The sequence below is a fragment of the Lactuca saligna genome, chromosome 8 (assembly GCF_052625555.1).
Source record: "Lactuca saligna cultivar CGN05327 chromosome 8, ASM5262555v1, whole genome shotgun sequence".
NCBI lineage: Eukaryota > Viridiplantae > Streptophyta > Magnoliopsida > Asterales > Asteraceae > Lactuca > Lactuca saligna.
In genome coordinates this window covers 14,994,837-15,022,500 of record NC_136424.1, presented here as the reverse complement: position 1 = coordinate 15,022,500, position 27,664 = coordinate 14,994,837, and the positions used below count along the sequence as shown (strand labels likewise).

At 33.2% G+C, this 27,664-nt stretch overlaps 1 protein-coding gene, 1 long non-coding RNA gene and 1 pseudogene across 2 annotated transcripts; 1 reads left to right on the top strand and 2 right to left on the bottom strand.

The window, feature by feature from the left end:
• The first annotated feature begins 13,326 nt into the window (after positions 1-13,326).
• On the top strand, positions 13,327-19,868 carry LOC145009423 (uncharacterized). The gene is made up of 7 exons (XM_078968118.1): positions 13,327-13,339; positions 13,487-13,829; positions 14,108-14,706; positions 14,837-16,379; positions 18,454-18,835; positions 19,095-19,317; positions 19,459-19,868. Exons 1-7 carry the CDS (start codon positions 13,327-13,329, stop codon positions 19,866-19,868), a joined length of 3,513 nt encoding a protein of 1,170 aa, XP_078824244.1.
• A 2,410-nt stretch (positions 19,869-22,278) lies between these two features.
• On the bottom strand, positions 22,279-23,814 carry LOC145011911 (uncharacterized). Its single transcript, XR_013664325.1, has 3 exons — positions 23,682-23,814; positions 22,830-23,066; positions 22,279-22,639 (listed from the first exon to the last, which is right to left on the bottom strand). It is a non-coding gene; the product is annotated as an uncharacterized LOC145011911 (long non-coding RNA).
• Positions 23,815-24,948: 1,134 nt separating this feature from the next.
• LOC145012455 (E3 ubiquitin-protein ligase RDUF2 pseudogene) lies at positions 24,949-26,659 on the bottom strand (annotated as a pseudogene).
• Between the last annotated feature and the right edge of the window lie 1,005 nt (positions 26,660-27,664).

The window sequence follows — 27,664 nt, the reverse complement described above, 5'->3', positions numbered from 1 at the left end:
ATTGATTTGTTCTTAGGGTGTTGGTCATGGTCTGGGAAATGGCCTAATTTTCTTATCTTCTTCGAACAGGGAACCATATGTTGCGTGGGTGATGGGTTGGCTACATGGTCAAACTCAAGGGTATGTATGGAGTATCCATTAATTACAAGTGCTAGCCATCAGTCCAATGTTATGGAACGAGACACAATGCTTTTGTTTCGTGTGTTCTAAATCATTGGGTAGCGAACCATGGTACGAGTACGTGTGGTATGTATGAGTGTGAGTCATGGATATGGATAATTTCAGGAGGTACCAGTCATCTGCGATGTAGTATCCTATATGGACCGGGACACGGATTACCATTCTTGTGTTCTTGCCCTGTGGAGCATGGTGCGGGGATGCGTGTTCATGGATACATATTGATTTCATCTTAGGATAGTTAGTTATGGTTACAGACATGGCTTGATTTTCATATGTTCCTCGAACAGGGGACCATGCATGGTGTGGGTGTGGGGCTGGCTACGCGTTCTAACTCGAGGACATATGTAGAGCATTAATTGATTAAGGGTTCTAACTATCAATCTAGTGTTATGGAACGAGATATGGGACTTCCCTTTCGTGTGTTCTCCATTAACGGACAAGGGACCATGGTACAAGTGCATGTGGTATGAACGAGTGTAAGTTGTGGATATAGGTCACTTCATGGTGGTACGAGTTATCAACTCTGTCACACCCCGGCCATCGGCGGGAACACCGGGTAGTGTAACGTCATTTTTCGTATCACAGTTATATAACATACATTGAAGAATACTTAAAGAAAGTACATACCTTTATTGATGTTTTAAAGTTACATTATTGTTTTCCTAGTATTTATTACATAATATCCAACTATGACATACTTCTTAATGAACAGAAAGATAATAGTAAAACTTCTTCTACTCGAATACATACCAGCTTTTCAAGTTCCTGAAAACACATGCATTTTAAAATACGTCAACATAAAGTTGGTGAGTCCACAGGTTTTGACTCCATAAAATAATACAGTTTTACACATTCAAAAGTATAGTTTTTTGAAAGTATCATTTTGACTCTCCAACATTAGGTATAATTGTATACTTATCAATTAAGTGTTATACGTAAACATTTCTTAATCTTAAGGTATAAGTTGGGGAAAACTTATACTTACCATTAATACTTGTATACGACAAGGTATAATGTTTCTAACAATGTGCTACCATGAGCCTGTAATCGCTGCTATGACATAATACCTCTGATAGAACAATACACTCATGATTTACCATGAGAGCAACTACACTCATGATTTAACATGAGAAACACCATCGTACACTTCATCGATGCTGAAATAATAACAAATAAAAGGATAGTTCATCACTTGCTTTTGGTTGACTGTAGCTAACAATCGTAAGTGGGGTGGTCAGCCTGTATACTAATTATACACGACTGCCTCGCTCACACTGGATTAATGGTTACAGTTCAGAGTATTTTCGCTAAGATCCCCAATCTTAGTTGATGAATACAGTTACTCATGTAGATTTTGACGGCTTCCTATAGCTCTAACAACAAAAGCATCTTCATGTCTAAAACCTTAAGTTACTAGACTTTCTTTTTAAACATTACTCCTAACTTCATAATATTTAGGCAGTATAACAATTATATCTTGAAGTAAAAACCAGGTTTTATCTTGACCTAAAACCAATAATAACAACACATAACATTTCTAGTTTTGTCTTGACATAAAACTATCAATAACAATACCAAGTTTTATCTTGACATAAAACTAACAATAACAACATATAACATATCCAGTTTTATCTTGACATAAAACTATTAATAGCAACATACTATATAACTTAACATTTAAAACTTTCAAATATTACTTCGGTATTATATCGCACACAACATATATATAGAATCCTAAGTATAACTAAAGATCTACATTAGTAAATTAACATATTGATAAGTTAATAATAGTTGTATGTATTTAAAATGTTATATTTAGAACAATCATATCTTGATTATCATAACTATATACTATCATATAGACATAATAATAACATATATACAATGACTAGCATGTGTTTTCCCCCGAAATATCAGAAAGTAAGGCCGTGAAACTCACCCTAGTAGCATGATTTTATAATATCTAAGCAAAACGGTCAACGTGCGAGATTGTCATGGCTCGGGATGCAAGATGGCCTTAGCAAAGGAGAGAAAGGGAAGAAGTTTTGGTGTAAGAATGGCTAAAGTCGGACCTGCTATTTATAATAGGAATTTAGGACACTCACGTCGTGAGTGTCATAAGGCTCACGTCATGAGTCTTGCATGATCACTCTGTAGGCTTGCCATTTACATCCCTAGCTTCGGAAGGTGGCCATGTGACTCCTCACGTCGTGAGTGTTTTAAATATCACGTCGTGAATTTGGATCCTATCCTCTCGCAGCCTCTAGATTCCGAATTGTGACAAAATGACTCCTCACGTCGTGAGTGTCATAAACTCACGTCATGAATTTAGTTAGTTTAGGGTTTTTAAAAGCTAAATCTTCGGAAGGCCATAACTTTTGCATACGAACTCCGTTTTTGACGTTCTTTACAGGGGCGGATTTAGACGGGTTCCGGAGTGGCACCGGCAACCCCTAAATTTTCCGGCCGTAGTGGAAAAATTTTCGAAATTTTTTAAAATTTTTATTTTTTCTACTATCGTGCAACCCCTAATCTTCCCGTGCAACCCCTACTATGAAATCCTGCGTCTGCCCCTGGTTCTTTATATGCACGCATAGGTATTTACAAGTACTACAACTCTATTTTAGACTTAAATAGCTAATTCTAAGTCTATTTTAAATTTCTCTTATTATAGAGATTTATAGTGTTCGGTTATCATAACTTCTTCATGCGAAGTCAGATTGAGACGTTCTCTATATTTTCGAAATCGTATGGACGCATACTTTGAGTTGTATCATAAAGAAAGTTCATATTTGTACTAGAATTTATCATGAACTACATAACATTCTTATCACATTACTAGGTTAACTTAATCACGTTACATGATTGGCATAATCACATGTGATTGTCTATTGACCTATTTTGACTAGTGTTACAAACTCGATCTAGTATCAAATATGGGTAGGACACAAATTTTTGTTCTTGTGCTCTCTCCCTGGGACCATGGTGTGGGGATGCATGTTGATCATGGTTACGGATTGATGTCATCTTGGGGACGTCAATCATGGTCCGGTACATAACCTTATTTTCTTACATTATTCGAACATGGTACCATGCATGGTGTGAGTGTGGGGTCGGCCGCATGTTCAAACTAGAGGGTATATGTGGACCATACAATAAATAAGGGGGTGTATGACATCAATATTATGTCATGGAATGAGACATAAGACTTCCCTTTCGTGCTCTCCATCATTTTGAAGAGGACCGCGATATGAATGCACCTGGTACGTATAATTTTAGTTTGTGCATGTGGAACATTGCATGGGGTTACTGGTTTTGAGCTCAATGGAGGTCTTTTGGGTCATAAAAGTCTTATCATGCTCTCAAATGGATTAAGGTTTGCAAGGTGGTAGAAATGGGACTGGAGGCTGATGAAAGGAAAATGATATGGGAGTTAAGGATGTTTAAATAGGGTCCAAATCCTAAATATTAGGTTTTGGGATTTACACACATATTCCCAGCGTACCAATCTGTACGCATGCTTTTGCCTAAAATTATGAAAATGCCACTAAGGGACAATTTTGCAAATAATTCACATCCAAGGGCTAAAATGCAATTAATTCTCAAAGATAGGGTTTAAAATGGAAATACTATTGGATTAGTGTCTAAGTCCATAACTATTTTGGTATGTACTTGACCCGATGGTGCATGGTCCTTTTGGGTTGCCTTCACCAAAGCAACTTGATAGGATGAATTATGGAGAGAAAGGATTAAATATGATTTATTAATGTATTATGAGAATAATATATTAAAGGAGAAATCATATTGTTTAATTAATATTAGTCAAAAATTAATTAGTAATTAGTTTTGTGACTGAAAGAGATTACTTAAACTTAAGGGACTGGAATTGTAATTATAAGATAATTGCAATTTGGGCCATGGATTGCCTTATATAAGGTGGACGAATTCTATGGGGGAAGCCCATATGAAATCGTCCAAGACTTAAAGAAAGGGCTCCATGGGTTGCTTAGGGCTTAAGCATCCAAATTAGGGTTTCCTTGTTAAATAACCCTAATAGCCTTACTATATATAAGACCCTTATGACCCAAAAACGTGGCTAATGATCTTTCTAGGGTTTCACACGTTTTTGGGCAGCCTCTAACCTCTCTCCACTTCATCCTCTTGCTTATGGTGTTTGTGAACCATTAGAGGAGTGACACTTGTGACTTTAAGCTTTCTAAAGTCAATACAAGGATATTTGTGATTGTTATTGCTACATAACAATCAAGGTAACATTATAAACTTATTCTTATGGCTAATATGATTATTTGAATGCTAGAATTAGGGTTTATAGTCTTGGATAACTTGCATGTACAATAGAGAAACCTAGATCCAAGCTTTAGGGTTTGTATGAGCATATAGGATGTTCTTAGGATCAAAAACCCATCAGTGGTATCAGAGCCTAGCTTGGTTTCAATTGTATTGATGCATTGTATAACTGGAAAAATCGTTTTTTAGGTTTCTGGAGGCTGGACTCGCCGAGTCCAGGGTTGACTCGACAAGTCAACTCGTCAGATGGAGGGTATCTCGGGTTTTCTTGTTGTTTTTGCTTATGGATAGTTATCTTATCATGTTAGATCAATATTAATCCGATTATATGATATATTTGACTATAATTTTGATCTAATTGAAGATATTTATCAATTAATAAGATAATTGTTTCCTTATGTGATAATTGATTAATTATTTTGAGTAAATTGATAAATTGTTTTGCAAGAAATCATTAAATAAATCAAATATGGATAATTATGTGATTAAATGTTAATTTGAATTATTTGTTATTTGATCCTTGTTGTTATGAAAAGTTTCATATTTTCCCCTTTAGGTTTTATAGTTTAAATTTGAACCCAAAAGTTTTGTAGTTTTGAAATTTAAATAGTTAAAACCCTAAAGTTTTGAAAAATGTTTCAAAACTTGCCCTCAAGTTTTGGAATTTAAATTTTGATTAATCGTTTAATTTTGATGTATATTTAAATTCTAAACCCTAATGTTTTGAAATGTTTCAAAACTTGCCCTCAAGTTTTGGAATTTAAAAAGTTGATTAAAAGTTAATTAGGAATGTTAAATTCTAAAACCCTAGTAATGTTTTGAAAAGTTCAAATCACTCCCTTATGGTTTTATTAATTAATTAAAGTGTATAATTAAAAGAGATTTAATAAATCCATAATAGTTTAGGTTTACAATTTAATTGAATTAAAAGTATAATTGTTAAATTTGACCACCTAGTATTTTAAAAGTGTAAAATGCACCCTATACTATATATAACATTAAAAGTCTAACATTATATATATGTATGAGTAAAAGTCAGTCTTACCGTTAGTAGGCCTCATTCACGAAGCTGGTCTATAAGGGGTGTTTAAGGAAATTGCCTATAATATGGCGATTGAATGGGTATCCACTCTTACCCACCGCACTCTTGACTAGTGGAGGGTTGTTAGCCGAACGGGTAGGATAGGATGAAACCTTCCATTATAAGTATAATGAAATACAAAGTAACTAAATGTTTTTCAAACTCCCAATCTTAGTTACTTAGGTAAAGTGAATTGATGCAATTCCATGAAATTACACTTTGTGCCCTTGCGAAGACGTTAGTGGAGCGTGTGTGGTTTACCGGCACACCAAATGGTTCTAAGCAAAGGTAGCAAAGGGTGACTCAATGTTTGTCATAGTTCGGTGGAGCGTGTGTGGTTTACCGGCACATCGAATAGGTGATTGTAACATGTGAGGGCACCATGTAACTTTGCATGGTTATTCACACCCACTTTGTGATCCTCGGCATCCCAGTCACAAACAAGAGGGGCATATTGAGATTTAAACATGCCATTGAAATGTTCAATGAATCTCAAAGGATCTAGGAGTTTTCATAGATTTAAAACTTAAATTTCTTTTTGTTTTTCATGGTGGAAATTAGTGAATTGTCATTCACTTACCTTCAAATATTCTGCAACTAGATTACGACATCCCTTTTCTAGGTTGTAGCGTATTGTGTTGGGTCCTAGCCTTAGTATCTGATTTGGGTGATTTACTAAGGACTCAATTGATCAACTAACTTGAATTCGTTTTCTCCCGTTTTGTAGATGTCAAACTTCAACAACTATGGTCTTCTCAAATCCCGTGGAACAAGCATTTCACATGAAGATGGTATTCCACGATTCGATCGAAGAACAAGAAATCATGCTTCACTTCCTCCACCTCCTCCAATTGTTCTCCCTAACCCACAACATCGAAGAATTGAAAGGTTCAATATCACTAAAGCCCTATTGGAAATGAAACATGAAGATGGTAAATCCGTGTGTGCCCACGTTCTAGGAATGAAATCACACATTGATAGGTTGATAATGTTGGGTGTGTCATTCCCGAATGAGTTGGTTGTAAATTGGGTTTTGCAGTCACTTCCTGAATCATATAATGAGTTCAAAAGAAAGTATTATATGATGGATCATGACGACAACCTCATTGACCTAACTTACATGCTCATTGCTGCTGAATCAGAAATGATTTGGCGAAGCAATGGAGCGTATTTGTTGGGAGAGTCAATCGACCATGTTTCCGAGGACGTTCTAAGAGAAGCGACATGCGTTTGCTGCCAAGAGAAAGGGCGTTGGATAAAAGTCCGCCCCAAGATCCTGGAAATTCCAAAGATGGGAGAGTCAAAGAGTATGACTGCGCTTCAGGTAAAATCCACTATCTAACTTTGTTAAGTTCCTATTTATTGATTCAAAATTCATGATGTGATAAGATTGCATTTGAATGTTTTTGTAGGATCAGTGAAAAGAAAGGAAGCTTGATGAAAGAGCAAGATGAATCTAATCACAAGAAATGGATCTTGATCACATGGACTTGAAGATTAGATTTTGAGCTTCGATAGTTATGATAGAGTTGTTAGAAATTTTCTTTTTGAAATGCGTAGTTTTCAATTGATTTTGCATTGTAAGGATAAATGTTTTCCGCTGCTTTTATAAATAAAATAAATTTTGTTTGACTTATTTATTTATTTGTTTATTTCCTTGCAATGAAATCGTTATGAAAATTGATGTTTACATATTTCTACAACGAATGGATATGATTCTTATTTATGGAAATGTCGTGGATTTACCAAATAGGGAGAGTTTCTCATCGCCCAAATTTCAATTGGACAGAAATTTGGAATCACGCAACTTGGTTGTATGATGAATGAGAAATTTCATATTTGGAAATTAGACTAATTCATTGACAAAGTGTCAAGTGAAGGACTAGGAGATCGAGCTCACAAAGTTGTGTGTTGATCAAGTCCACCATAAGAGAAACAAAGATATTCGTCATGATTTACTAAAGGTTTAGTAAATATGATTATACTTATAAGATTAAGTATAATTCGGAATTGATTAAAAAGGTTTAAATCAATAGCAAAACGAATAAGAATCAAGTAGGCAGAAAGATAAAAGTTTCTCCATTCTAAGAAGAAGGGAGAGTACCTTTTACGCTTTATGATAGGTCTTCATGATTAAGAACCATATCTCAATTGATCCTCTAAGTAAGTCTTAGTACAATTGTATGTTTAAGAAGAGGAATCAAGAATTGAAGAAATGATTAAATCAAAAGGTCAATCATACTTCGTTCCAATAACAAGACTTAAAGTTAAGATTGTATTAAGAAGGTTTATAACATTCATCAAATGTGGAAAGTTGTGATGTCTTGGATAAGACAAAGGCCAACTAGGACCAATTTATGAAGTGTTTTGATAAAAACTACACTAACTCTTGAATATTTGGTTGTCAACAAATGTTTATTGACAAGAGAATCTTATATGTCAAGGAGTCAGTGGGAATCTTAATGGTCTTGAAAGGTTTCAAGAACAAATCAAATAAACCTTATCGATCATCACTAGCACACGAGTTGAGGTTTACAACCTATCGTGTTATCATTATTTTGTTTTTGTGTTGTTTCCAATTGAGTTAATTATGCATGTGAGTTCTATGAGTTCTCATTTTGAACGCGTAAAAGGCAAGACACTTTGATCAATGAAAAGGTACATTGATAGGAAAAGGTGAGCTGCTTAACTACTTGGAAGACTTGGTGGGCAGCTGTGCTACCATAAGGCAAGAAATCAAGATTAAGAAAGTTCGGTCCATATGAGTTTGAATTTGTCGTAAACTTTGGTTTTAACAAATTCACATGGATAGGAACATATACACCATTAAAATCTAAGTGTTATAAGATTTCCTCCTTCATGAAAAATGATTGTGAGGAAATGCTTTCAGTAAGAAAGATTTTAAGAAGATAATGATTGTAAAGTTGCATTCTCGAATTCAATTATGGTTACGGTATCCCTTTCCATGATTTGAATTATGAGGTTTGGCAATTAGTCTTAATAGTTTAGACACACATATGAACTATCTAAAGCAAAAGTGTATAATCTTAAGAGGCCTTGATAAAAGATTATCAAAGCATTAAGTATTAGAAACATGGACTTAAGAAATTCAATAGGTATTGTTTTTTTTTTCTGAAAGTTAAGATGTTTATGAATACATGTCGAAGCTAGTGGGAGCATAAGTTTTATGTTTTATAATAATCATCATGATAGTGGGAGCATAAATGTTATGATTGTATGATTATTAAGGAAAGTATTTCAAGTTGGCAATATTAATTATAGAAAACAAGAGTCATTCTTTGCAAAGTTGTAAGGATGGAATAGTTGTTTTGCTATAATTAAGTGAGAGAATATTATGCTTCATTTCAAATCTAAAGGCATAGGTTGAGAAATGTTAATAAATTTAGTCAAAGGTACATAGTGTGTTCTCAAAATTTCGATTATGATTACGACATTCCTCTTCACAATTAGAATTTTGAGAACATAGCAAATAAAACATTATGCGTCGTGTCCCATACGCTTCGGGTATAGGATCGATTGCAAATGCTTTAATATTTGACCATTCTAAAATTTTCCAAATGTCTAGCGCATTTAAAGGAAAAAGGGACTAGAATTGGTTTTGACTAAAATAGTTAAACAACTATCAAAGGACAATCCAAAGTTCGACGAGGATTGGTTGTTTGTGAGTAGTTGGAAGCATGGTATTGAATGGACCATATCGATATTATTATGAATAGATAAGATTCTATTAAGAATAAGTTGTCATATGGAAAATATGGAAGCGTGTCCATATTGGAAATTGAATATTGAAAAACTATGTCTAGTTTAGAAACTTTTATGCAAAAGGATGTTCAAAGGAATGTACTTTGAGTGACAGACATCATATCTAAGGAATTGTCTTGTAACAATCTCCAATAGAAGATTTTGTAATACCATTGGCAATAGTCTTTGTGATTTTGGTGCAGTGACATTACGAAAGAATCATTGCATAGAATGTTAGAATCTAGCATATTCTATAAGTAGTAAGAATTTGATATTCTTACACTTATGAAAAGGATTTGGAGTTGTGAAATGAGAATGATTGGAAACGTGTTCAATTTGATCTATTTCACAAAGTAAGAACCATAGGTAAACATTGTGTGCATGCTATGAGCATGGGATAAGTGTAGAAATTCAAGTAAGAAGTTGATTACCCGAAAGGACAAATAATGAGTAATCGATATGGTGATAAATAAAAGGAGTTTTATTTATACTCAAAGGTTTGAGGCCATATGGGATTAGTATTATCCTTGTGTTTCACTTTGCATGTTTTGACTTCCAGAATAATTGAGTTTATTAAGAATAATCGAATTATTCGAACGGGCCACAGTCGTTCATATGTTGGAAGTAGGTATGCATGAAGACTGTCATGAATTGGTGTGTGAATTGTCTAAAAGAGTATTAGACATAAGCAAATGTTTGCTGCAACGTCCATGAGTGCTTATGAATATGAATTTGAGCATTGGATTAAACCCACGCTCACTTGGATCACTCCATGAGTTGTATCATGAGTGACTGGTGAGACGATAACATCTTATATTCTTGAAACCGAGATGTGTGAGTTGTATCTTGCTAATCAGTTGCACATTGATAATATGTAAACGCACTAGTAACTTGGTGTTATAAAACATATTGTTGTGTGTGATTCGGTGAGTGAGTGCAAGCAAGCATTGTATCAAAGTTTATCCGTTCCTTTTATCCAAAGAAGGATAAAAGCAATATCTTTTGGGCCCTCGATGGTTTAGTGATAACAAACGTAAATGCTCGGCCGGGCTAGGGCTAATTTGATTTGTTCAATTAGTCAATCGTCATAAATCGGAAATAGAGAAATAGTACAAAGAGAATGATTAGAAATCATATCTCATACGATATCTAGAATGGAGGAATATATGATCCCTTATCTTAAGGACACGCGTATCTGATAGGATCAGAGTTGACAGCGGCTTTGGAAAGCTACGACTGTAGATCAGGATCTGAAGTCATACGCATAATAGTTATTAGGCTTATCCAAGTGGGAGACTGTTGGATTAGTGTCTAAGTCCATAACTATTTTGGTATGTACTTGACCCAATGGTGCATGGTCCTTTTGGGTTGCCTTCACCAAAGCAACTTGATAGGATGAATTATGGAGAGAAAGGATTAAATATGATTTATTAATGTATTATGAGAATAATATATTAAAGGAGAAATCATATTGTTTAATTAATATTAGTCAATAATTAATTGGTAATTAGTTTTGTGACTGAAAGAGATTAATTAAACTTAAGGGACTGGAATTGTAATTATAAGATAATTGCAATTTGGGCCATGGATTGCCTTATATAAGGTGGACGGATTCTATGGGGGAAGCCCATATGAAATCGTCCAAGACTTAAAGAAAGGGCTCCATGGATTGCTTAGGGCTTAAGCATCCAAATTACGGTTTCCTTGTTAGATAACCCTAATAGCCTTACTATATATAAGACCCTTATGACCCAAAAACGTGGCTAAGGATCTTTCTAGGGTTTCACACGTTTTTGGGTAGCCTCTAACCTCTCTCCTCTTCATCCTCTTGCTTATGGTGTTTGTGAACCATTAGAGGAGTGACACTTGTGACTCTAAGCTTTCTAAAGTCAATACAAGGAGATTTGTGATTGTTATTGCTACATAACAATCAAGGTAATATTATAAACTTATTCTTATGGCTAATATGATTATTTGAATGCTAGAATTAGGGTTTATAGTCTTGGATAACTTGCATGTACAATAGAGAAACCTAGATCCAAGCTTTAGGGTTTATATGAGCACATAGGATGTTCTTAGGACCAAAAACCCATCAAATACCTATCAAGATGTTACACCTGTATAAGGTTAGATCTTATTCCCATCTGCTTCTTATTTACTTGAAAAAAATATCATCAAGACCACGTCTTGTTTGGCTTATCTTAATTTTGCAGGAGGAGATACATGATTTGGGGCTTATCTCTGCAAACAGACCTTCATATGTTTTTAATTTATGGAAAACGATATGGTAATTGTGGTTTCTGGTGAGGGGTAGCAGATATCCAAAAACTATGGCACAAATTTTGTGTCATCAAAAATATGTCTCTCTCTCTCTCTCTTTCTCTCTCTCTCTCACACACACACACACAAATATTCTTTAATGCCCTGCCTATAGGATGACATGAAATTTTAGAGCTCGTATATATGCTTTATATGGTCCTAAATACTTAGGGGTGTTTGGTTTGCCAATTACACATGGGAATAGTAAACTGTTTTTCTTTTGTTACAATGTTCTGGACTTGATAGCCAATGGAAGACAATAGATTTTAGTTAATTTAAATGGTAGTTATCTTTTTGTTTGTGAAATAACATCATCATTTAGTAAAATGACATGTTTGTTGACAAAATATATGATTATTTTGTGTTAAATCATAACAATTTGTCATTGGCCTTTTTCTGTATCATAGTGATTCTATCAACGGGGATGTGGATGGGTTTGGAGAGCAACACAGGGGAGGTTTGCCACTACATATGATGCAAGAATATTTTTTATGCTGAATCATTCAAATCCAGTGGTCTTATTTTTTATTTTTATTTTTTTTATGTTTTTTATAGCTTGTAATCAAATAAACCATCTTGCGGGAATGGGGATGATATATTATCCTCCCAAAGAATCAAATATACTATATTGTTTTATGGTTTAACCCATGTTCAAAAAATGAGCTACTGTTATGTAAAACCTCTTAGTTTGCATTAATATAGAGCATTTGAAAATTTACATAATAAATGTACATCAATATACATAATCAACTTTTTTTAGATCACTTCTAGCCATGACTAAGTATTTATAGGTTCGTTTCATATTATTCGGGCATGTACTTATAGAATATGATTCTTACTCATGTATGTTGAATTTTTTGAAGTTATCATTTTATATTTATAAGAATGGTATATTGTCCTCCCTGAGAAAAACCATTCACCAAAACAAAATAACAAATATGTATATATCATATAAAAATATTCTAAAATTCTAATGCTAAGTTATTACGCTGTTAATTGTATGCCTTTTTGCCTTTTATTTCCAAAATTAAACTAATCAACAATTTTCACATACAAAATATCATTTTTTTCAATTTCTTCATCTTAATAAATACTTTTGAAATACACATCCAAACAAACACAAAACACAAATATGTATATGCATTATAATGTTTAATGCGATGCAACGTGTTTTCTTTAAAATATGATATTAAGTCAATAAAAAACTATCCATTGAGAGTTTGAATATTACATATTTTCGAAAGAGAGTCGAAATAAAAGTTTAGGTTAAAAGGAAATTATTCACCGAAATTGAAAAAAAAAATTACTCTTCCAAATATACGTATTTATTTTCAAAGAATCAATTTTATCGCATGACCAATTTTATGTGTCATTATCCAGAAGGATATCACGTGTTAATACAAAAGTAGTAAGGAAACATGACGCACAATTCAATTCAACGACAGCGAAGTCTATACATTAAATTTTGTGTATAAAGAAATGTTGCACAGTTAATAATGTACAATTAATCAGATTTTTTCATAACCTTTACGTGTAATCCAAAATGGCCAGAAGTTCAAAGGTTTCTTAACGACACTCCACTTCATCCAGAGGATAGACCGGATATATTATGTAGGTTATTTAAGATTAAGTTGGATGCATTTATTAAAGATTTAAGGGAAAACGAAATTTTTGACATGGTTCAAGCAGGTATTTAAAATTATATATATATATATATATATATATATATATATATATATATATATATATATATATATATATATATATATAATATACACACACACACACATTCTTTAGTTGCTAAATTTTATCCTATTTGTATATTTTTACATGCAGTGGTTTACACAATTGAATTTCAAAAAAGAGGTCTACCTCATAGTCATATATGTCTGTTTATGCATTCTGACTGCAAGCTTCCGATAGTTGAATATATAGATCCAATTATTTCTGCTGAGATTCCAGATATTGATGAAGATCGAGAATTGTATTCACTTATCAAAGAGTTCATGATTCACGGTCCATGTGGAGCTGAAAATTTCAATTGTCCATGCATGGTAGACGGAAAGTGTTCTAAAAACTTTCCAAAGCAATTCTGTAATCATACTTCAGTTGATCCAGATGGTTTTCCCTTATATAGAAGAAGAAATGATGGAAATTTTGTTGAAAAATCTGGTGTTTGGTTAGATAACAGAAATGTTGTTCCATACAACAAATATTTGTTAAAAAGATACCAGGCACACATCAATGTTGAATGGTGCAATCAAGGATCTTCTATAAAATATTTATTTAAATATATAAACAAGGGTCCTGATAGAGCAACTTTTGCTATGGTGCACAACAATAATGATTCTGATAAGAACGATGCAGTGGATGAAATCAAAGAATACTATGATTGTAGATATATATATCTGCATGTGAAGCATCGTGGCGGATTTTTAAATATAATGTTCATTATAGGTATCCTGCTGTGATTAGACTACCTTTTCATTTGCCTGGTCAACAACAAGTTGTATATGAGGCAGACGATGATATTGAAGATGTTCTTGACCAGCCTTCAGTTGCTTCTTCAATGTTCATATCTTGGATGAAGTGTAATGAGATCAATAAAGAAGCACGAAAGCTTACATATGTTGAATTTCCTACCAAGTTTGTTTGGAAACCTAAACGTCTAAGTTGGCAGCCAAGGAAAGTTGGATATTCTATTGGTAGAATTCACTCCGTTTCACCTAAGCTTGGCGAAGCATATTTTTTAAGAATTCTTTTAAATAAAGTGAAAGGTCCAAAATCCTTCGAAGAAATTCGCACAGTCAATGGTGAAATATGTTCTTCTTTTAAAGATGCATGCTATAATCTGGGCCCTCTGGATGATGACAAAGAATACATCGAAGCAATTAAGGAAGCAAGTGTTTCTGGATCTGGTTTTTATCTACGTTTCTTATTTGCTACGATGTTATTGTCGAGCAGTTTGTGTAAACCAGAGATTGTGTGGCAAAACACATGGGAATACCTGTTAGATGGAATTCTTTATACTCAACAAAAGAGATTAAAGTCTCCAGGTATTATATGTTTATTAAATTATTAATAAAATTATATCATATAAATTTCCAATATGCACTAAATTACATTTTACGTCCCAGTTAATCTGTTTTTTAATTTGTTGTTACTAATATAGTATTGTTCGTACAGGTTTATCACTAAACGAAGCTCAAATTAAAAACTTGACTTTGTTTGAGATAGAACAAATTTTACTCCGAAACAATTCCAGTCTCAAGAACTATAGAAGGATGCCTTACCCAGATGTTGATTTGGTTTCATCTTCAAACAATCGTTTGATAGCCGAGGAGCTAGATTATGACATACCAAATTTGAAGAATGAGTTTGATCGCCTCTTTGATTCATTAACCGACGAGCAACGCAACATTTTTCTTGATATAATGGCTAAGGTTAAAAATAATAAGGGAGGTGTATTCTTTATTTATGGTTATGGTGGAACGGGTAAGACATTTCTATGGAAGACAATTTCTGCAGCAATTAGATCCAAAGGAGAGATTGTTTTAAATGTTGCTTCAAGTGGGATTGCTTCATTATTATTAACTGGAGGCAGGACAGCACACTCTCGGTTTATTATTCCCATAAATCTTACCGAGGATTCGTATTGTAGAATAAATCCAAAGAGTGATCTTGCGAGTTTAGTAAGAAAAGCCTCATTGATCATTTGGGATGAAGCACCCATGGTACACAAGCATGCATTCGAAGCTTTAGATCGAACTTTAAAGGATATATTAAGATTTGTCGATCCTACAAACTCAAATATTCCATTCGGAGGGAAAGTGGTTGTTTTTGGAGGTGATTTCAGACAAATTCTACCTGTTGTTCCGGGTGGCAGTAGACAAAACATTGTTAACGCTTCTTTAAGTTCTTCGTATTTATGGCAACAATGCAAAGTCCATAAATTAACAAAAAACATGAGGTTAACTGTTGGAAGCGATTCATCTGATGTTCATCATCGAATAAAGAGTTTTTCAAACTGGCTTTTGGACATAGGAGAAGGTAATCTTGGTGGTCCGAATGATGGTAAAGCAATTGTTGATATTCCAGAAGATATTCTCATTAATGATCCATGTGATCCTATTGGTTCATTAATCAATTTTGTATATCCTTTCATTCTTGAAAACTTCAACATTGCGGGTTATTTTCAAGAAAGAGCAATACTTGCTCCCAAGAATGAAGTTGTCCAAGAAATAAATGATCGATTGCTAAAATTGATTCCAGGAGAGCAAAAAGAATATTTGAGTTCAGATAGCCTCTGCCAATCTGAGTTTGTCCATGATCAGTTTGATGCAAATTTATACTCACCTGATGTTTTAAATGGTCTTAAAATCTCAGGTATGCCAAATCATAATCTAATTTTAAAAGTCGGTGTTCCAGTTATGTTATTGAGAAACATTGATCAGAAAAATGGCTTATGCAATGGCACTAGACTACAGGTCATATCTTTGGGTAAACGAGTTATCGAGGCGGTTATCATATCTGGAAGTAATATTGGAAATCGGACTTTCATTCCAAGAATGTCTTTAACTCCTACTGAAAACAAGATCCCGTTCAAATTCCAAAGAAGACAATTTCCATTGGCTGTATGTTTTGCAATGACAATTAACAAGAGCCAAGGACAGTCTTTATCGAAGGTTGGATTGTTTCTCAATGATCCTGTTTTTAGACATGGCCAATTGTATGTTGCTTTATCTAGAGTTCAAAGTAGAGAGGGATTAAAATTGTTAATTTTAGATAACCATGGTAGACTATCAAATAAAACATCCAATGTCGTGTATAAAGAAGTTTTTAGAAATTTATAAAAAAATTTAACAAATTTATTATTCCTATCAACTTATGTTAATGTTTTATTTAAATTTATATTGCATGATACAAAATGATAACTTGATAACATATCTATAAATACATATTACTGATTTCATATTTAAACCATTGTCATTTCATAATTTCAACCAATCATTATATCACTATCAAATTACAGACAAAACGCTGTTCAATAATTAACTTATAATTATAATTTAATTTAATTATTTTTAAATTTCTATCCCGTGGTGTCCACGGGTTATAACCTAGTGCATTATAATGTTTAATGCGATGCAACGTGTTTTCTTTAAAATATGATATTAAGTCAATAAAAAACTATCCATTGAGAGTTTGCATGAATATTACATATTTTCGAAAGAGAGTCGAAATAAAAGTTTAGGTTAAAAGGAAATTATTCACCGAAATTGAAAAAAAAAATTACTCTTCCAAATATACGTATTTATTTTCAAAGAATCAATTTTATCGCATGACCAATTTTATGTGTCATTATCCAGAAGGATATCACGTGTTAATACAAAAGTAGTAAGGAAACATGACGAACAATTCAATTCAACGACAGCGAAGTCTATACATCAAATTTTGTGTATAAAGAAATGTTGCACAGTTAATAATGTACAATTAATCATGTGTTTATTTTTTATTTTTAATTAATGATTCTGTTTCTGCTAGCAAGACTTTTATTGATAAATTTTAGATGTAAGAAACCATTTGTGTAAAAGAACTAATAGTCTGTAAAAACTAATTTATAAAAAAACTCTTCGCATCCGTAGGTTGGCGCATGTAAACGACTAGTATGTGTGTGTACACACACAAACACACAATCAAGGAATGGTTAATATTGACCAAAGGACCAAAAACCAAGTCTCTGACACCCCAAAACAGCTATAATAGTTTTAGAATAAAACAGAAAAACAATAATGAAAATGCGTTGTTAAAACCGAGCCTCTAACTAGAGACGATGCCACATGTAACTAAGTTGGGTCACTTGACCCACCTATTTTTTTTATATATACAAAGATATATAGAATCAAATTTGTGACCAACATTAAACATTTGTAATGAACTATATTAATATTTTCGACAAAATAAAATATGCACCCAATATTCTATACTTTAAAAGCCTAAATTTTTTTAAGTTATAATTTAATATGAATACTCCAATATTAGTTAAGATAAAAAAAACAATAATCATTAATCAATATTTTGTCCCAAGCGTTGTTTTTTAACCCTCAATGATCGCTTTATAAATCACATTTGATGTCTGGTGCACCACACCATAACTGACAATCAATTGCGTCGTGCAATTGTCAAAATATTTAAGCGTTGTTACGACGATGAAGTATAAACAAAAAAGAATAATCAATTTTTTAAGTGAGTTTGGTGTCATATATTGGAAAAAAATATTTTAGAAAGTATAACTAATGATATAATTATGAAAATATATCAATATATAAGACCTCCTATAGTTTTAGAAAGTATAACTAATGATATAATTAGAAAGTATAACTAATGATATAATTATGAAAATATATCACTAACTCGAATGCTTGAAGTTGTGTTATAATTTTTTCTTATCGCCTACTTAAAATTATGTTTTAGAGGCGATACAAACCAATTTCGGAAGATCATTCTCAAACGGAAGATAATACCTTTCATGACACATCAAAACCAATATGAGAGAGCAAGGCTACGCCTCCAATAATCGAGTATGTTTATGTGGATATCATAATTTTAATTTATTAAACTTTTACTAAATTGTATATTTGTTTCTCTAATTAATATTCAATTTCAGGCGTATACAACATCTAAGTTGAAGTTAAAATTGAAAATGGGGGTTACTTTCGGCTAACAAAGAACAGTTGTAGGCAAATACATTGTTTTGGCTCTCAAAAATGTATCCACATTGACACATGTTTATATAAGTTAAGTCAACTACATGAAGATGTGACAAAGCGTTATTCATCAAAGAACAACCCAAAATTTTCTATTCTTTATGTTGACAAGTATGCACCAAACAAATCATTTATTGAGCTTGATTCTGATGAAAAGTTCATAACTATGATTAGCATGTATGGAAGCAAGAAACAAGTAACCATTTATGTGACAACAGAGAATAACTTCAGCTCCAGTAACCATACTCACTATTTGTGTGCCAACAGAGATGAACCAAATGATGAGTATGATGCAGACATTTGTCCTAGTGAACAAAGCTATCATAGTCATCTCAATTCTGATAATGAAGAGAATCTAATGAATGATGATGATGATGATGAAGTTTACTCATTTAGTAAGAATAGTATAAGCATGGAAGTAAACTCAAAATTTGAAAATGTGGTTGATTTTAGGAGAGCTTTGAACCACTTTGCAGTCACAAATGAGTTTAACTACTACATTCAGAAAAGTAACCCGACATGATTCACAACAAGGTGTGAAAACCTAGAGTGCGAGTGGAGAATTCATGCTTCTATTACACAAGATGAAGTTACCTTTGAAGTAAGTGTATACCTTCAGTTATATTTAACATGCTTTATATTAAATATATATTTATGTTTATTTAATTCTTTTATAGGTTAAGAAAATAGTAGAAGTGCATACTTGCACTCGAAGCAACAAGGGTGGCAATAAGCGTGCCACTCAAGGATGGATTGCTAATGTAGTTACTGACAAGTTGAAATCTGATGGGGATGTCTCTCCATATGAACTTAGAAATTGGATTATAAATACTTACAATGTTGATGTGACATACCTAAAAGTTTTCAGAGGGAAAGAGCAAGCTTATACCGACATGTATGGTAAGTGAGAAGACTCTTTCATGAAGATGGATGAATTTAGAAAAGAACTATTATGAAGGAAAGAAGGAAGCGTTATTGAAATTGACTTTGACATAGTTGGTGGAAAGAAACTATTCAAAAGGTTTTTTATTTGTTTAGCAGCTTGTCCTAGAGGGTTTGTTGTTGGTTGTCGTCCATATATTGGTGTTGATGATTGTCTTTTTATTGGAAAGCTTAATGGTGTACTAGTCGCTTCAACTGGTATTGACGGTAACAATTCTATCTTTCCAATAGCATATTGTGTGCTTAAATCAGAAAACACACAATCATGGACATGGTTTCTTGACTCACTCAAAAAAGCAATTGGAACGCCAAATGGTCTTGTTATCTCATCAGACATGCAAAAAGGGTTAGAAGTAGTCATTATGAATGTTTATCCTAATGTTGAGCATAGAGAATGTATAAGGCACTTATATAACAACTTCAAGAAACACTTTCGTGGTGACTTCTTTAACAAGAAACTATGGGCTGCCGCGAAAACCTTCGTCCTACAAAGCATGACAGATTATTGAAGGAAATTAGTGATAAAAATGAAGATACCATTGCATATCTAAATACCAACCACAAAAAAATATGGAGTAGAAGCAAGTTTGGTACTACTTCCAAGTGTGATTACATCACTAATAATATTTCTGAAACATTTAATTCTTGGATCGGTAAGTTGCGCTATAAACTCATGCTTGATCTCCTTGATGCAATTAGGGAAAAGATTATGAAACAATTTGATAAGAAAAGGAATTTGGTGAATACATGGAATGACACATCGGTTCCTATTTCTAAAAACCATCTCAATGACATCGCTAAGGTAAGCATGTAAAATAATTTAGTTGATTGACTATATTTATTTTACTTTTTACTTCAATAATATATATATATATATATATATATATATATATATATATATATATATATATATATATAAAACTTTTTATGTAGAATTTGGGTGAATATGAAGTTACTAGAAGTTGTGACAATCAAGCTGAAGTGAAGTACAAGGGAACACGTTGGGAGGTCAACCTAGATGAAAGAAAATGTAGTTGTCGAGTGTGTCGAGTTCACGGCCGACCATGTGTACATGCAGTAGCTTTTATTTCTTTTATAAAGGATGCTAACTGGGACAAATATGTTGATCCCTATTTTACTATAAAGAACTTTAAAGTTGCATATGCTTTTCAAATTGCTCAGATGCCTGGACAGGATCAATGGGCGAAAAAATGGGGAGAAAATATCAAACGTCCCCTGGACGACCAAGAAAAAATAGAATTAAATCATCAGATGAGTCTAAAAGAATACACAAGTGTCCACGATGCGGAGAGTATGGACACCGTGAAAAGACATGTAAAAATCCAGCATCTAAAAATTTTGATGGAACTGAAACATCCATATCTTAAAAATTCAATTTTTTTTTCTCTAAACGACAACAACACTATCAATGAAAATAATTTGTTTGTTAATTTTAGGAGACATGAAAGGAATACAAAATCGTATGGTGATTTGGGAGTTCCGGGGTCTACATGAAAAAGGTTGTGAATTAGTTGATACTTTTGAAAAGTTTGTTAGCTTTAGTTGCAAATTTTCTTAATTAGGATTCAACTGATGGATTCTTTTGTTAGTATGGTGACATAAATAAACATTTTAATATAGTTTTTCTTTAATGGATTTGCATTTGGAATATATGGTGTAATATGTGTAAATTTAAAGCATAAGGACAAAACAGCAATAAGTGCAAATTTAAAGTCCAAGGGTCAAACAGTAATAAGTGTAACTTTAAAGTTCAAGGACCAAACAATAATAAATGCAAATTTAAAGTCCAAGGGCCAAACTGTAATAAATGTAAAAGTTTAGGGACTAAATAAGTGTGGATTTAAAATCCAAGGGCCAAACTATAATAAGTGTAACTTTAAAGTCCATGGACCAAACAATAATAAGCGCAAATTTAAAATCCAAGGGCCAAAATGTAACAAGTGTCGAATTTAAAACAACAGATATCCTGTAATTAATGCCAAATATATGCTTTAAATTGATTAATCCACTTGAAATGTATGTTTTACCAACTTGTACGATAACTGCAAATGTGTTGTACCTCATGTGGATCGATCAAATTATTAAGTGGAAATATCACTTCCCGTAATTGTATATATTACAATTAAAACATACAAAGATATATATATATATATATATATATATATATATATATATATATATATATATATATATATATATATCCAAATGCAAATCAATTAAAGAAAAACTATATTAAAATGTTTATTTATGTCACGTACTAACAAAAGAATCCATCAGTTGAATCCTAATTAAGAAAATTTACAACTAAAGCTAACAAAACAGCAATAAGTGTAATATGTGTAAATTTAAAGTATAAGGACAAAACAGCAATAAGTGCAAATTTAAAGTCCAAGGGCAAAACAGTAATAAGTGTAACTTTAAAGTTCAAGGACCAAACAGTAATAAATGCAAATTTAAAGTCCAAGGGCCAAACTGTAATAAGTGTAACTTTAAAGTTTAGGGTCTAAATAAGTGTGGATTTAAAGTCTAAGGGCCAAACTATAATAAGTGTAACTTTAAATTCCAAGGACCAAACAATAATAAGCGCAAATTTAAAATCCAAGGGCTAAAATGTAACAAGTGTCAAATTTAAAACAACATATTTCCTGTAATTAATGTCAAATATATGCTTTAAATTGATTAATCCACTTGAAATGTATGTTTTACCAAATTGTACGATAGCTGCAAAAGTATTGTACCTCATGTGGATGGATCAAATTATTAAGTGGAAATATCACTTCCCGTAATTGTATATATTACAATTAAAACATACAAAGATATATATATATATATATATATATATATATATATATATATATATATATATATATATATATATATATATATATAGCTATTTTAATTAACTATTACAAAATTTTGAAAGTTCAATGCTATATATCATCAATTTCTCAGAGTACAACATTATTTCTTGAAGACTCACTTCAGCTTCACATCTCACGGGACGTTGTGTGTTTGAATTCACAGTAAGATTGCCTTTGATAATTCCATATTTTAGAATCCATAAACGTTTGTACTGAATAAGTTCAGTAAGCACATCCTTAGTATGTACAACCTTCATAAACGTCTGTTGCATATACTTTTTCAACTAAAATGCTTGTGGATATCCATTTGTATCCCAGTAAATTATATATGGACATGGAAAAGGATCATCTAGACTCTTCCAAGATGTCAAGCATCTATTTCTCCCTGTGATAAAATCCTTCCCAAATTTCATTCCAGATAGCAAGGTGTCAGTAGGGTAATCAAAATTTTGCAAGATAGGATCTTGGTATGTGTTACTGTTCATATTATCATGCACAACAAGGTTTCCTAAATCTAGAAGCTTTGGACTATTTTAATACTAGTGACAGATAATGAGGAATTTGACGACCAAATCAAGGTATTATTACCATTGAGAAGCAGCAGTGTTCCCATGTTATTGACTCTGAGCACACTGGTGGTATCTGTAAGTGGAGTCTCTCTGTTAGCAACCCATACAACTGTCTGAGGAAAAACCTTATTATACCATATCCCCAAGTATCGATACTTAGAGTTACCGAGGGTAAAAAAGCCAAATTCATACATTTCACCAGCTGAAACAAGTGTATCATTGTCTCTTATTACTTTATTTGTGGTTGTGGTGTTTACTGCAACAGAAATTGTCAAAAGTAAGAATAAAAAACTGGACAAGAACAACATATTTGGGAAAGTGCTCATTCATTTGTGTGTCTCGGATGATTTTGGGATATGAAATAATAAGTCTGGGATCAATTATTTGAATAGAATTTTCTGTTTGGATAATATCTAGTAGAGGTTGTGGAAAAGGCTCATTAATGTGTTTTACAGCCTCCCACTTCATGGAACACTAGTTTGTTATGTAGGAAATTATAAGCTCTCAATTATTTGATTAGAATTGTCTCTTTTTCAGTAGGAACATAGTTCCACTAAGAAATTAAATTTTGAGATGTCAAATCAATAAAATATCACATAATCGAGATATTTATTTTACCTCATTGCAACTGAGAAGTGATTCTTTTTTGTGATATCAAGTTTAAAGATCAAAATTCACCGATTCCTGCCCGTTAGACCTTTAGATAATGTGATTTTCCTAGCGCGTTCCTTCTTGATTGGTTTTATTTGGGTAAATAGGTTATGAGGGTTTCAAAATCATTTACCAATTTCCAAAATGGTGAACAAATCAAACAACATCAGAAACAAAATTAAAGAAAGGCAAAATAGGATTATGCTCGTTTTTTGTTTACCTGATGCGTGGAAGTGATGCAATAATAGGGAAAGGTGCAATTGATCGGAAGTACTAACAGGAGACTAGCGATCGGAATGAACAACTCCTACGTGAACGTGAAATAGGAATGCAGGATTACCATCGGTAGTATTTGGAGTTTACAAGTAAGGGCATTATTGTCCTTTACATGTTTATTTTGAATTATAATGAATTAAGTAATGAAAATGAATTATAAATCAATAAAAATTAACAAAAAAATAGATTTGGGTATATAAGATATAAAAAACATTAGGAATAGCAAATATGAAATCTAAAGTTTAGGTCGGGCAAATATGATGTTTAGGTGCTTAGTATGAATATATATGAAATTCTACATTTTTTCATTTTCTATCGGTTTCATTTAAATAGTAAATCATATAGTTTTACGTTTTAAACTCGTCACTGCCTCTAACACCCCACCAAACTAAAGATTTGGTTCATGAACCAGATCAATTCATCTTGAACCGGTTTAAGTCAAACCAGTTTTCTGTTTACAAACTAGTTTCGGCTCCTAAATCAGTGTTTTTATGAACGTCTAAATAGTTGTTTAGTGTTAACTTGTGATTTTCTAAAAACCACAAGAGCATTAGTTAAACTTTGTCTAACGAGCGGCATGACAGGCCCGAAGATGTGTCATCGCGTCCTTGCAGCGGATTGGACTGGACTTGCCACTCATCCACCAATTTAATTCTCTTAGCCAATATCTTTGCAATGATTTTATGATAACACCCAATAAGACAAATGGGTCTATGCTCAAAAATCGATGGGATTTATTTATTTTTTTAGCCATGGACGCGAAATAAAAGCCCAAGTGCAAGCCGTGTTGATAGTTTCATTACGGGTGAGGATTTACTAATAAGTTGCTTGAAAATAATTTTGTTGATAAATAAACTTCACTGTCTCATTAACTTTGATTGTCTCATTAACTTGGATGTTATTTTTTGATACTGTTGAATAAATGTTTTCTTTATTTGTTATTTTTTATTTTATTTTTTTAATTAACATATCATATTTACACCTGAATTAGTAATGGTTTTAATTGAAAATAACCAATAAATTACAATATTACAACTATAGGATGGTAGCCTTTAAATTCAAATTTTAAATTTTAAATTTCAAATCTATATAAATTTGTATTTAAACCTTCCTATTTAATTCTTGTTTTATCCAATACGGGTCTCTAGTTTAAAAATAAAACGGTAACAATTTATCTAATTCAAAACAATGACTTGTTTTTTGGAAATAAGTTTGGAACACATAAACTTGCACCTTTCATTGTTTAACTTTTGTTATTTACATTCATGATTCAACATAATAGAAGTCATAGATTCGATTCACCACATTTGTGGCCGATTGTTCACGTCAGAAGCCCACGCCCTCTGCCGCCGTGAGGAGCTGCTAAAAATCGCCGGAATAAATCTGCTTCTATGGCTTACTCCATCATCAGAACTGGAACTCGAACTAGAGGACAAACCTCTCCGCCCTCGACCACCACCACTGAAACAAGAAAACATATTATTGAAAAACCGCCGGAATCCGCCATTCCCTCCACCACCGTTTCCTCTTAAATCCCATGACCTCCTCCTCCATGGACCTCCGTTGATGTTGAATCCACCGTCCATTTCAGTAAAAACAACAGGTATCTCTCTCTCCCTTCCCCTCCTCCCCACCGCAAAACCGCCGCCAGGCAGCCTCCAAATCGTTAATCCTGCTGCTACATCGTTATCGTCAGATACTGATTCTTGATTATCCGACGGCAGTTCGTGGCGGCAAACTGGGCATGAATTACGTAAACTTAGCCATGGAAGAATGCAACCCGAATGGTATAAATGCTTACAAGGCATTTCTTTAGCTTCTGTTTGTAATTCAAATGGGTCTTTACAAACAGCACAATGGGATTCTGTGAAAGTATGAATTTCTTGAATTTCAATCGTCGGAAGTGCTTCAATGGCGGCCTTTGACGCCGGGGGATTCTGGTCGATTCTCCCTAACCCATTCGCTTCAATTTGAGTCAATTGATCTAATAACCGGTCAAAACCAGCACCCAACAAAAACTCCGACATACTCACCGGTAATGGCCTCAAACCAGACCCAGCTCCGTCATCATAATACATCTCAAACCCTCTCCCGTTGCCGGATTCAACGGGCGGCGTGTTCCCGTTGCTAGTCTGTCCACGGACGACGATGACGGGGTTAAACGGCCACCGATCACCTGGGTTCCTTACAGTACGGCGAAGCACCGGTGGGCTAGGACTTGATACTGAGCTATGTTGCTCGTTTCCGACCATGTATAGAGCCGCAGCAGGAAAACGTCTCCGGTGAGAGTCCGAAAGTGTTGACTCGGGTATCTGGGTCGGGCCACCGAGCTCCTCTACGAATCCACCGTTGCAATCCGGGCAAAAGAAAGAAGAATCTAACCGGTGAGTCGGAACATTGATAAATTGGCTGCATCTGTAGCACCAGTATGATGAGTATAAAGAATCATCCATTGACATCTGTAACCTATAAATAGATCTGAAGAAAGCAATTCTTCAAAACCGGATAACCCAAATTGTTCTTCAGATTGAAAAGCAACTCAAACCATCTTCGGCAATATCAGATAAAACGAAAACCCCCAAAAAATGATAATTTCTTGAACAAAACTCGAGAATTAATCTTTTTCAACGCAGACAATTCCTTGGCTATTCTTTATGAAGAAAAAATGAAACCCCGGATCCCAAAACGACTATTTCTTCAACAAAACTGAGAAAGCTAATCTTTTTGCACGAAAGAAACTCTTGGGTATGATTGATGAACCCTAGACATACAAATTAAAATCCCCAAATTAGATGGGATGAACCCTAGATATCAAAATTGAATTGAAACGATGATAAAATTTGAGAATGGTCGGCGAACACGAATCTCTATCGGGGGTAGATAGAGTTTGGGGGAGAGGAGAATATATGAGGGGAGTAGGGGAGTCACCAACGGACACGTGGGACGAAGGCATGAGTCATTGTTGAACGTTGGTGGAATTTTTGAACATTAAAACTACACTTAGCTACCATAAGGTTTTGTAATTCTTGAAATGTTCTCCTTACATTATAAGAAGGTAAGAAATAATCTCTTGCTTCCAAACTTTGACATTGTATATTTGCATGATTGCATGCGTGTTTGCTTCTATTATCTTTTTTTTAAACTTTTAAATATAATAAGGGTATGTGATTGCATATAGAAGTGTTAATTTTGTTATTTGAAAAAGTTGTTATGTAATAAATATTGATATTCATAGCTTTGATCAAATAGTCATGAGGGAGGTTGTGGCCATCTTTGAAAGAGACTTATAAGACGGGTAGTGAAAGTGTGATATTTAAAGTGCATGGTTTATTTGTATGATACTCAACAAGTATGAGGGGCAAAATGAAAGAAAGTGAAAATGGGACCATAAACGTGAATAGTCGGCGGAATGACGTGAGTGGGAGCGTATTTGCCATATGATAGATATGACAGTGGGTGCATTCATGAATATGTAACTTCTCACGTGTCGTTACTCGTTAAGCCTTTAAATCGTATCTAGAATAAATCCTTAAATTGGAAGTATTTATCTTCAAATAACTGCTCTTTTTAAAAATGAACAAAATAACGACAATCATCGTAAATAAATGTTTTGTATTTGTTGAGAACATTTTTATGACACTATCACCGCCAATAAAATTTTGCACGATCTTTTTATTTTTTACAAGGATGATTTAATTGTCTCTGCTATATAGAATCATTAAAGGGTTGTTTGATATTTTTAACTAAGTTATAAGTTGACTGGATTAGAAATTCTGATTGAATCCACATTTGATTAAGTTTACGTTGTTTGATTATTTTTCTGACTAACTATCTTGAATGATGAAAAATAACAAGTTTACCCTTATGTTTTCTCTTGTATTGGTTAAAATAACTATAAAAATACAAACTCTTGTATAAAATCAAAAT

What these genes read in the sequence shown, in the direction of transcription:
- LOC145009423 (XM_078968118.1), top strand. An exon ending in GTTTTTAGACATGGCCAATT is followed by an intron (nt 16,380 to 18,453) that starts GTATGTTGCTTT and finishes ATATAAGTTAAG; the next exon opens with TCAACTACATGAAGATGTGA. An exon ending in AGCTTATACCGACATGTATG is followed by an intron (nt 19,318 to 19,458) that starts GTAAGTGAGAAG and finishes TTTGTTTAGCAG; the next exon opens with CTTGTCCTAGAGGGTTTGTT.